At 36.2% G+C, this 12,384-nt stretch overlaps 1 protein-coding gene across 13 annotated transcripts in view; it reads left to right on the top strand.

The window, feature by feature from the left end:
• Nucleotides 1-12,384, top strand: part of Huwe1 (HECT, UBA and WWE domain containing E3 ubiquitin protein ligase 1) — a 144,444-nt gene that overhangs the window by 72,900 nt on the left and 59,160 nt on the right. For 12 of the 13 annotated variants that reach the window (XM_033760392.1, XM_010629728.3, XM_010629725.2 and 9 more), the window contains 6 exons: nucleotides 4,959-5,016; nucleotides 6,211-6,387; nucleotides 8,688-8,933; nucleotides 10,047-10,180; nucleotides 10,749-10,843; nucleotides 11,742-11,930. In XM_033760392.1, coding sequence (XP_033616283.1) covers nucleotides 4,959-5,016; nucleotides 6,211-6,387; nucleotides 8,688-8,933; nucleotides 10,047-10,180; nucleotides 10,749-10,843; nucleotides 11,742-11,930 — 899 coding nt within the window. The remainder of the gene's footprint in view (nucleotides 1-4,958; nucleotides 5,017-6,210; nucleotides 6,388-8,687; nucleotides 8,934-10,046; nucleotides 10,181-10,748; nucleotides 10,844-11,741; nucleotides 11,931-12,384) is intronic. The other variant, XM_033760386.1, reaches the window with a different exon arrangement.

Genomic DNA, 12,384 nt, shown 5'->3' with positions numbered 1-12,384 from the left:
CTACAGAAGAATTGACCCCTTAAGAGGGGAATAGAGATTAAGGCTTCTGGCTGGTAGTGGATAGCCAGGACAAGCTCTTTGAGCTTATGGGATTTACACACAGCAGATGTAGTATATATTTATAGACAGTGATGGTGAACCTTTTAGAGATACGTGTCCAAACTGTAACCCAAAACCCACTTACTTACCACAAAGTGCCAACACTGCAGTTAAACCTGATTACTGAAGTGTTTAGAAAAAATAACTCATACATTAACATCTTTTGTCTTAAAAGAAAACAAGCAATACACGTGCCATAAGTTTGAGACCACTACTCTAGCATTTAACTCTTACTTAAAAATCTTTGTCAGAAAGTAGGAGTGATCCTTCTAGACAATAATGCATTTAATCATAAAATAATTGCTGTATATTATTACTTAAATAAGTAGTTATGATAAAGGCATGATCCTTTTAGGTGTTGGTGCAAATGGATTTAAACTCATGCCAAATGGTGGCTTAGATCTTAGAAGAAGATTCAGGTGGAGTAGATAGCAGGACCAAAGGACTAGAATCCAAAACTGATATGTCCGTTTTGAATTCTGGATAGCAGTGAACTTGTCACTTATACATTTTTTGTTAAGCTGATATTTTACTCTGAGAAAATAAAACTACCTTTGTTTTAGTACCACCTTCCATTTACTTTAAAATGTCTTTCTGAAAGAGGACACCATGGAAGAAAGCAAAATGTTTTTTGCAAAAATGTCATTGTCTTAGCGCTTCCTTCACCCCACCCTAATTATCAGTAACTCTACTGGATTGAGTACCTTTAAATATGGGAAGAGGTGGTGGTTTTTTCTTGGTGTAAAACCATCTGCATATTGCTTCTCTGCCTGAATATCCTGAATGTCATAACAGACACCTTAGATCTAACATACCCAATTCAAGCTGTCACATGAAATCAACATTAGACAGCCCTCTTTTCTTACAGTATCATGTATCACTGTTATGTCCACATTTGTCCCCCTTTTTCAAAATATCTCTACTTTTCCATGTACCAAACTTCTGTAAAGGACAGCTCAGATGTCTCATTCATTTGGTTTTGTTTGGTTGGTTGGGTTGGTTTGGGTTTTTTGGGGGAGTGTTATTTTTTGTTGTTATTGCTCTGTTCTGTGTTGTTTTGTAAGATAGGATTTCGCTTTATAGTTTAGGCTGGTCCTGAAATCTCTATGTGTGTAGCCCAGGCTGGCTTCAAACTCCTGTCAGTCTTCCTGCTTCAGCTTCTCAAGTGTTAGGATTATAGGCATGTGACACCACACCCAACAGTTGTCTCCTTATTTTTTGTTTTGTTTTGTTTTATTTTGTTTTTTTGTGGTACAGGGCATCGAAATCGGGTCCTTGGGTCCTTGCGCTTGCAAGGCAGGCCACCGACCGAACCGCTGAGCTAAATCCCCAGCCCCAAATTGTCTCCTTATTAAAGGAACTTTTTCTTTTACTTGCAAATGGGAAGTCTTCTGTCAACATTTTTGTATGCTCATGGTTTCCTTACTATAATCTATAAGCTTCTCAAGAACCAGTAGCATTGTTTCATTTTTCAGAGATCCCTATGTCTTTATATATAGTAATCAGTGGGTAGGGGGTTTTTTAATGGAATTGATAAAAGAACATTAAAGAATCACTAAGCCTCAAGTGCTGAGAGAGCTGGGCCCAATGGACCCTGAATGACAAGGAAAAGAAAGGAGAAATCTAGAACCATTGCATTAATAATACTACCATTGTGATCATCAGGCGGAGCATCTAAGGCCCAAAGGACTCTATTAATTACTGTACCAAACTATCTTTCTTTCTATAATCCACAGGGAATGGGTGCTTCTCACTACCTCATACTCATGACATCCAAAAGTCTCACAAATTCTGACACGTTATATATACACCTTTTTTTTTTTTTTTTGAGATAGGGTTTCACTATCCAGTCCAGACTGGTCTTGAACTCATTATGTAGCCCAAGCTGACCTCAAGTACTGTGATCCTCCTGCCTCAGCTCAGCTTCCCAAGTGCTAGGATTACAGGTGTGCACCACTATACCTAGCGAAGCAAAGCTTCATTTTGAAATCCACATGTGTTAAAAGAAATGGTTATTTTATCCCCTTATCCCAGGTGGTTTTTATGTTGGGAGTTGTATACAGTCTTCTAGTATGAGGAAGAGGCTTATTTTAGATTTGGAATTCGTATTCTCCCGGCACCAAAATTTTGTCTTGTCTACTGCTTCAGCTCTAAAATATTTCAGCAAAGATCCCATATACTGATAAATTTTTAGTACCTTATATACATGAAAATAATTTTTTCAATATTTTCTATCGAAATCGTTTCCATGCACTAAACTGCACAAATTTTGAGGTTTCTAATTTTCCCACCCCAAAATAAGGCAGCTATAGATCTTACTTCTCTAATGTAGAATAATTTTTCCTGTTCAGGAACATCTTATAAACATAGTGGTGATGTGGATGGAATCTTATGTGTGTATCGTATCTGATATATATACATTTTTGTATTTAGCTTTGCTCACTGCATTTTTGAGATTCATGTCACATCTATCAGTGGCTTGTTTCATTGCTGAATAGTAGTCTGCTATATGAATATATTTATCCCTTCTCCCTGTTCATGGATTTGGGTTTCTAGTTTTTGTTTTCAGGCTAAGAACTATGTTATTTTCCTTATTTTTTCCCCAAACCAGCAGCTAATACTTGAAAATGATGTTTATATGTGATGTTGACATACATATTACTAAAGACCTAGACTGAGGAAACCTAGGCATAGTGTTCTACCATAAATTATTGCAGCACTTCCAGGAATTAATTTAACAGTAAGGATTTGTAGGTGGACACCAGTGGTTCATTTTGTGGTTAATTTAGTGTACCAGTATTACCACCCATCTCTTCTGAATAACTTCAAAGAAAGGGGTTAAGTAAATCTATGTGGTCTTTAGATCTTGAATAACAATTTCCTGGGTTTTAAAAGTAATAAGTGAGGGGCCAGGGATTTGGCTCAGTGGTTCTGCCTCCTGCCTCGCAAGCACAATGGCCCAAGTTCCATCCCTGATACCAAAAAAAATAAAAATAATAAAATAAAAGTAATAAGTGAGGAAAACATTTGTCCTTGAACTGTGGCCTGCTGAGATGCCTTCTTTACTGAAGGCACTGCTCTCCTTATGAGCCTCAAGAGATGCTTGATTCTTTCCCCCTAAAAAAATAAATACATGTAAAATTGATCAGAGTAAAATCACATCAAGGAATGTGTGTATATATTTGAGGAAAAGAAGGCAGGAAATTTTTATTACATTAAATTGCTTCATGAGAATTCAGTCTTTTATTGTTTCAAAGATTCCCATGGCTCATCCTTTCAAGTAAGGTTAAGATTAGGATGAAGTGTCTTGAAACCAGCTGGCAGGTAGAGTTCTGTTAGAGTTAATCATTCTTAGTAGTCCTGTATGGCTTCTTGGGCCTGATAGTCAAAAGATGAGGGGTGCAGAGAGATAAGAGTAGTTACTGAATAAACTTGTTCCTGAATTGTATTAAAAACCACTGTTAGCTTCTTTTTGTTCTCCCCAACTTCCATCTAGCAGTGAAAGGATCATCTGGGCTCTGTGTCATTATGTCTCTTAGGCTCTTTAACATTATATTTGGTTTCTGCAAAGGGACAGTTATCTCATTGGACTGAAATCACATCTTAAAACGTTAGCTATGTGGAGATGGATGTCTGGTTTCTTTTCAGGCAGGTAAGGGTAAGTTGGAATTGTAATTGGTATAAGTAAATACCAAGGAATGCTGCAGTACTTCTGAGGAGGAACATTTTGGTCAAGGAAAAGTTTGTGGTTCTATGAAATCATTGCAATCCTGGCTCATCGGTCTCCCTTTGTACAAAATTCTTCTCCAGATTTTTCATTGAGGATTTTCATAGCACCCTACCATAGATGCCTTACACTGAAGCCATTATGTTACCTCTTCATTGTCTTCACCTGTTCTACATTTTGCTACCAAATGTTAAGGCTGACAAATATTTATTTACATTTTATCTTGCTCAGATGAGAATTAGTAGTATCTTGCCAACTTTCTTCTTGCTTTCTCTTTACTTTCTTCCTCTCCTTTCTATCTGTTCATACATCCTTTGTCCAAGAGCCCATTTTTTAAACCCTCCATTTGTTCTTTCCTAAGGTTTTTCTTTGAGTGTACTCTGGATTTTTTTTTTCCTCTGTTGCTTTCTCACAAAAGCCCGGATATATTGCTCACTTTAGCAGCACATATACTAAAAGCCCAGATATAGCTACAGAGTTTTAAGGACTGCATTTTCTGTAGCTATATAGCGTTATTCCATCTTAACTGTTGTATAGGATGAAAGCATCTGTAAAGATAAAAAAAAGAAGAAGAAGAACCTGATGAATTGTTGAATAGTTCAGGCACTGTGATATGCTACAAGTACATATTAGGGAAGGAGGAATTAGGTGTGGGTTTTATCTTTGACCATATTTAAGTGTTCAGAATGATTTTTGAACAAGCCACATTTGGTACTTTCCATAACTCTGAAGCTGATGTAGGAACAGTCTTGTGGTTATGTGTATCTTGGTTTTGTTTTGTTTTTACCTACCCTCTTGCTTTGCCTGAGGTCTTTCAGTTTAACTTACTAATATGTTCCTATGGATGAATTCATCTAACAGTCATTTACCTAAGACAGGAGACTATTTTGTGATATATACAAGTGCTGCAGTTTCAAGGATTTAGTTTTTCTTTATGCTCTCAAGTCTAGTTCGGAGATGAGAAAGTAGCTTTTGGGTTCAAGTTTTTTTCTCCCCTGTGGTATCTGTTTAAAGGCTCATATACTCAACTGTTAAATTTTAACTAAGAAAAACACCTAGAATTTCACTGTGTCCCTTTCCTTGCTCTGTATTTGTGAATTTCTACATAACTCCCTCTTTTCTTCTTTAACAGGGTTGTTGGTACAGAGGAACGTATTCCTATTCCTCTCATGGATTACATCCTGAATGTGGTAAGATTCATCATAGGGCAAACTGAGTGAAAGTGTGTGTGCTTCTCTAGAAAATATGTGAAGTTATCAAAGAACTCAGTAATTTCCATATTTATTTTCACTGGGGCCTTTAAAATGTGGAAGGGAAAGATATGTAAACCTCCAAACCTTCTGTTTTTGTTCTGTTAGACTGGTGCACCAAAAATTAGCCACTGCCACCACCACCTCCCAGTTGCCTTTTTATTCTCAATTTTCTCTTCATTGTTATTATTCCCCCATTACAGTCCAAACAGGAAGAGAGTGGGCTTTGTTGTGTCAGTCTAACTTTTCTCTCTCTTTTTAATCAATGTGGCCTTTTCTTTTAACTTCCTGAATATTTCACAGGGAAAATAGTTTTCCTGAAGAGTAAGTTTTCCCAGAATTATATACCAAAAAGGAAAAGCCTGGTTAGCTTATGTTACAGTCTACATGCATTACCAAGACTTATTACCTACATTTTACTTTATTTTAAAAAATACTTTGTTTTGTTCACTCAGATTAACTCTCTTAGAAGTTCTGTGTTCCATTTCTATTACAAGCACATGTAGGGGAAAGTATCCATGATTTTTTTTTTCTTTTTTTTTTTTTTTTTTTCTTTAATAGTTTTCCTGAAGAGTAAGTTTTCCCAGAATTATATACCAAAAAGGAAAAGCCTGGTTAGCTTATGTTACAGTCTACATGCATTACCAAGACTTATTACCTACATTTTACTTTATTTTAAAAAATACTTTGTTTTGTTCACTCAGATTAACTCTCTTAGAAGTTCTGTGTTCCATTTCTATTACAAGCACATGTAGGGGAAAGTATCCATGATTTTTTTTTTTTTTTTTTTTTTTTTTTTGCCTTCAGGTGGGGCATGCATGCAAGGACACTTAAATGACCACATTAATAAATTAGTCCTTATTGGCCCTGAGCAAGTCCCTTAACTTAATCTTGGCTTTGACATTACATGCCCCCTGGCATGGTTGGAAAGGTAGAATGGGAAAGATTGGCAATTATTCTTTATGTCCTGGACATTTTAAGGTATTTTTCATTCCTTAATCCCTCTTCACTCAAGGTTTTGGTACTGTAGAAAACACTGTTTTCAGAACTTTGTTAAGCCAGCCCTGTCCTTACTCCTGGTTGGCCTTCTAGTTCCAAGTGTCATTCTCTGTTTTACATTTTTTCATGGTTTAGATGAAATTTGTGGAATCTATTCTAAGCAACAATACTACAGATGACCACTGCCAGGAATTTGTGAACCAGAAAGGACTGTTGCCTTTGGTTACAATTTTGGGTCTTCCCAACCTGCCAATTGACTTTCCCACATCTGCTGCGTGTCAAGCTGTTGCAGGTGTCTGCAAATCCATATTGGTAAGAAACATCTGCCCAAGTATTTTCATTTCTTTTTAGAAATAAATTTTATAATACTTTTAAATATACATTTATACTGTGGTCTCACCTTCAGCTAAAAAGTAATGGCTAAATTTTGTGTTATGGTCTACAAGTGAATTTTGTGACTTAGTATATAGTATGTAACATTATTTCTGGTACAAAAGGCAAAGTATTGTGTCTTTGTTCCTGACTTTGGTGTATGTGATTCTATGATCACCCGAGTTTTATAGGCAAGGAAAATGTATCCAGGAAAGTCATGTAGCTGAGTTTTATTCATGTGTAATCCTGCTTTTGTTCCTGGTGCTTTTAAACACATCCATCCTGATATGTATTTAATGATACATTTTTTCTTGTTACCCAGCCTTGATAGTCATGAATTTTAAGCAATCATTGCTCATATTGCCCAAAATGAACCCTCTTTTTTTGATACTAGTAAACTGTAGCTAATAAGAAATGTACTATGTTTACAATTGAAGTATACAATTCAGTAGTACATATTTAAGTATATTCACGCAGTTTTGCAGCCAACTCCCAAAACTTCATCTTACAAAACCAGCTCTATATCCCTAAAAGAAACTATTCCTCATTCTATTTTCCGCCTGGTCCTTGGAAACTACCACTGTAATTTCAGTCTCTAAATTTGACTACTTTGAGTACCTCATACAAGTAGAATCCTGTAGTGTTTGAGATTTTGTTTGTGTTCTCAAGGTTCATCCATTTTCTAGCATATGTCAGTTTTCTTCCTGTTTCAAGACTAATTTATTATATATGTAGACTCCATTTTATTCATCTATTAATCTATGGAGAGATGTTTGCATTGCTTCTACCTTTTGACCATGGTAATGCTGCTGGAAACAAATTTCTTCATTCAGTTTTTGTGAGTATATACTTTGAAATAGGTATGTCTTGTAGTGATTCTGTGTTTAGCTTTTTGAAGGACTGGCATACTGATTTCTTCACAGAAGCTGTAGTGTTTTCACATTTCCACCAGCAATGTATGGGATTCTAATTTCTCCACATTTTTGCCAACTCTAATATTTTTCTTAGTATGTCTGCAGTACATTTTAGAGAAACCATGGCAAAGATACCCAGTATCACCACTCCATTCAACATAGCATTTGAAATATTAGCGAGAGCAATCAAACAAGAGAAAATTAGAAAGGATACTGTACGTAGGAAAAGAATTAATCTGATTATCATTATTTGTAGATCATGTGATCCAACTCTTAGAAATAATAAATTCAGCAATTAGCAAGATACAAAGTCTTACAAAAATCAGTAGTATTACTTTGGTTTCTGTTGGGATTTTTTTCCTGGGGTGGGTGAATGGAGTTTGGTGTTGCGAATTGAATTCAGGAGTACTCTGCCACACAGCTCTCTTCATAGCCCCTTTTGATTTCCAGATAGGATCTTTCAAACTGCACAGATTGGCCTCCAACTTGTAATGCTGCTTCAACCTCCCTGAGTGCTGGAATTTAGAGTTCTTTGAGATTCTACATCAATTTTTATAGGGACTTTTCCTGTTCCCACTCTAAAAATAGAATTTAAAAGATCAACTATTTGGAGTTTGGTAGTGATTACATAAAATCTTAGGAATCTTTATCAGCTAAGACTATGGAGTGATAAGTATTTTCTGCTAAAAATCAAACCCTGTTGCTTATAGACTTAAAAAGATACAGCTTTATAAATAAATATATTCTATTCATGAGAGAAAGGGAAGGGACTCAATTATCTTCTACCTCTGAGCTGCTTTGTAAGGAGGGATAAATTTATTTAAAGCCATTGGAGGGCATATAATTTCTTCTCTCTTTGCATGGAAGTGATATTGTTTGAACTGTTAAAATTTTCTCTAATCTTAAGCAGAAATCATAAAAGTTGTATGATCCTGAGTTGTTAATAAATTATCTACCTGATGCCAATCCCAGAATCATCTCTTTTGAGTTAGGAAGGAGAAAACATTGTAATAGTAATTCAATTCCATAGTTCTGTGTTATAAATTTGGAATTCACAGCATAGTTCTTTCTATAACAGTATTCCACTTTAGCCCCCACAGAGTTTTTAGTGTGGTTGACTCACCAAGTTTGAAATTAGTGTGTTACTCTACAAAGAGGTGTTGAAGTACGTCATACATAGATTCATATTTTGTTTTCGTCATCTACCCAGGGAGTGACATGGCCACATCTAAAACAGAATTTCATTTGTCACTTTAATGGTGACTGCTGCAAGTTCTTTATATGCTGAAGTTATTTATGTTAACACAGTAGTTACTCTTATTTCAGACACTGTCGCATGAACCTAAAGTTCTTCAGGAGGGTCTCCTTCAATTGGATTCCATCCTTTCTTCCTTGGAGCCCTTACACCGCCCTATTGAATCACCTGGTGGCTCAGTGTTGTTGCGAGAACTGGCATGTGCTGGCAATGTTGCTGATGCTACCCTCTCAGCTCAAGCCACACCTCTGCTACATGCACTCACTGCTGCCCATGCCTACATCATGATGTTTGTTCATACTTGCAGAGTTGGACAGGTAAGAATAATCTTAGAAGCAAATGTTGATTTAAAATCAGCAAAATACCTAAGGCATATATCTGGCAGATTATCATGTTTAGAAGCAGATCTATCTGGGCAAGCACTTGAAAGAATATTCAGGTTTAATAGGAGCTTTTTTTTTTTTTTACACTGCTTGTCTGCCACTTTGATAGTTGGGTAGTTTGAGTTTATCTTTCAGATTGCCTTGTAATTGATTCCCTTTTAGGGCTTTTTTTAACTAGAAGTTGTATAATCATATAATTTGTCATATTAACTGGACATGCTTCAGATTGAATAGAGGTTTATATAAGACATTACCAAGCATTAATTGATCTATACTATCTCATCTGTGTTAGCCAACTTGGATTTATAGTCAACCTTTTTTAGTAGGTATAGCTCAATTAGTTATTTATTGAACCTTATTTCTAATCTTTTGGAAAGTACTAGGCCTAATAGTGGCAACCAAAGTGCCTTTCACTTTTGGAACATTTAAATCATTAGTTATTAACATTACTAGAGATGTCTTACTATATAGACTCAATTGGTGGAATAACTGCTTAAAAGCCCTGTGGTATGCTGCTAACCAGGAATGTATTCTCTGCTACTTATGGATCAGCTGGATCAGAGATCAAAAGCAGTCATAAACTATTTAGAATATTTAAATTATATGTCAAAACTTATGGATTAATTTTTATGGCTTACCTTTTTTTATTAAATGAAATAAAGCAAAATACTCAGTTAAGGAATTAAATAGATAACGTGCTGAAGAAAATAATTTGGAGGGGAAAGAAACAAGCCTCTACCAATTAAAAATAATTGGAAAGTAGGTATTGTGTATATAAAGCTATTCTTTTGATTTGAAAAAAAATGTTTCCTGTGATGTGTCTTAACTACAAAAAGCAATGAGAATGGATATTAGAGATAGTATGTAATTATTGTAAGAGACTCCTTAACTGTAACCTTAAGTGTGGACATTTTGATGAAGTGGACAATTCTGTGGGAATAGCAGTGAAGGAATGTAAAAATTTTTTCTAAAATACCTGAAATTCATTCTGAAAATACATTTTCAGCAAACGTCTCAACAGTGTAATTATTTCTACTTTGGTTGCAGAGTGAAATTCGTTCTATCTCTGTAAATCAGTGGGGTTCTCAGTTGGGTTTGAGTGTTCTGAGCAAGCTGAGCCAGTTATACTGTTCTCTAGTATGGGAAAGCACTGTCCTCCTCTCGCTTTGTACCCCAAATAGGTAAGTGAATAGACATCTCCCTTGGTATGTATAAGATCTCAGTAAAGGAGTAGAGAATTGCTTCACTGTGATCAGGGATGGGAGGGTATCGTAAAAGTGCAGTGGCATAGCCAGGTGTAGTGGCACACACCTGTAATCCCAGCATTGAGGGAAGCTGAGTCAGGAGGATTGCCACAAGTTTGAAGCCAGCCTGAGCTACCTAGTGAGTTCAAAACCAGCCTGAATTATAGTGAGACCCTATCTGAAAACCTACCGCCCCCCCCAAAAAAAAAACTGCAGTGGTTTCTTTATCCTTCCCTCTTAACTGATAAATGTATCATCTTCTGTGTTTTTTATGGTACTTCTGAGGTATTTTATGTAAGCATGGTAGGGGTTTAAAATTTGGACCAATATTGTGTCATAAATTTTATTGAGTGACTACCTCAGGAATTGGTGCTGATTTATTGTATTCAGGATAATGTATCTGCTCTAGGAGGGATAATATTGGGCAAGTAAGTCAGAAACCATGCATAAGAAGCGAAGTTTCAGTGTTTTGTTTTTGTTTCATGCGCTGGTTGTCTTGTTGCAGCCTACCATCTGGGTGTGAATTTGGCCAGGCAGATATGCAAAAACTGGTTCCAAAGGATGAGAAGGCAGGTACGACCCAGGGCGGAAAAAGATCAGGTAACTCTAAGAAACTAAAATCTTAGTCGTTAATTCTAAATTCTATCTTCTGTCATTACAGGTTGATTGAAAAAAATCTAGCTAGCTCTTTTGTCATCATACTACCTTAGGTTTTTTTCTGTTAGTGACATTTAATTAGTTTTTATTGAATTTTAAACTTTTTTCACTTCCTCTATAAAAACATACATACATTATGATAAAAATTAGGAAAGATAATAGAAAAACCCACATTTCTGCCACCAAAATAATACAGACTATTGGAAGTGTCTGCCCAATCTTTTTCTCTGAGGATGTTTGTAGTTGTCTTAGACAAAACATTTCATACTCTCTCTTTTCCATAACAGTAAGTGTTATGTAAATGAATTTATCCTTCCCTAGTAGGTTTCTAATGTGCTACTTTGGAAAATGATCATGATTTGCATGTAATTTTATGCAAGTATAAGATTAATTCCTAAGAGATTATTTTAAATCTATCAAAAGGAATAATATTTTAATTTTAGTATGAAATCTCAACAATTTTTTTACATATAAAGATAATTTCAATAATTGTTTTGAATAATAGATTACTATAGGGCCGGGGATTTGGGTCAGTGGTTCTGCCGCCTGCCTCTAAAGCACAAGGACCCAAGTTTGATTCCCGGTCCTCCCCCAAAAAATAGATTACTATAAACTTTAGCTATTTTTTTAGTGTGGCTAATAGAAAAGATAAAATTGTATATGTGGCTCACATTCTATTTCTATCAGTACAGTGCTGCTCTATAAAATTTGTTATATCACAGTGAAAGTTCCTATGTGCTGTAAGCAGAATAGATACATAATTCTCACGACTCTTTAAGATCAAGGAACCAGGTAAGTGCTGGCTTCATATGGTCTTATTGCTCCCCTGTTACATGCACAGATGGAGAACAGGATGGAACAGCTGGAGGTATGGATGCTTCTACCCAGGGATTATTGGAAGGCATTGGTCTAGATGGTGACACTTTGGCTCCTATGGAGACAGATGAACCTGCTTCAGAATCTAAGGCCAAATCTAAAATCACACCAGCCATGGCCGCCAGAATTAAGCAAATCAAGCCTTTGTTGTCAGGTGAGTGATTTCCTTTCAGAAGGCTTAACCAGTCGTACAACAATTTGAGTTGGAATGGGTATATCGTTTTGTATAAAGAAGTTTGGAACTCACTTTTACATGTACTTTGTTGAATCCCAATGTAAGCCACTTTCTCATCCCTAGGGCAAAATAAACACACAGCTTAAAGAACAGGTTTATTTTGGCTCATTCAGTCCTGGGTCAGCTGGCTCCAAGGCAGAAACAAGGGAGCAGGAAAATGCGCTCAGCTCATGGTAGCTAAGAAGCAGAGAAAAGTGGGCAGAGCCAGAGACAAGAATATAGTTTTCCAAGCCCTGCCCTAATTACTCACCTTTACCCAGGCTCCACCTGCCTAACAACACATTCAGCTACTGAAGTCATCAATGGATTGCTGAATCCACAGAAGAGTATGGCACCCCTATGATCCACTCACCTTCCAGACATGTGTTTTGGG

Source organism: Fukomys damarensis, unplaced genomic scaffold (genome assembly GCF_012274545.1).
Source record: "Fukomys damarensis isolate Sample0158 unplaced genomic scaffold, DMR_v1.0_HiC HiC_scaffold_39, whole genome shotgun sequence".
In the NCBI taxonomy this organism is placed as follows: Eukaryota; Metazoa; Chordata; class Mammalia; order Rodentia; family Bathyergidae; genus Fukomys; species Fukomys damarensis.
This window is presented reverse-complemented; position numbering and strand designations above follow the sequence as displayed.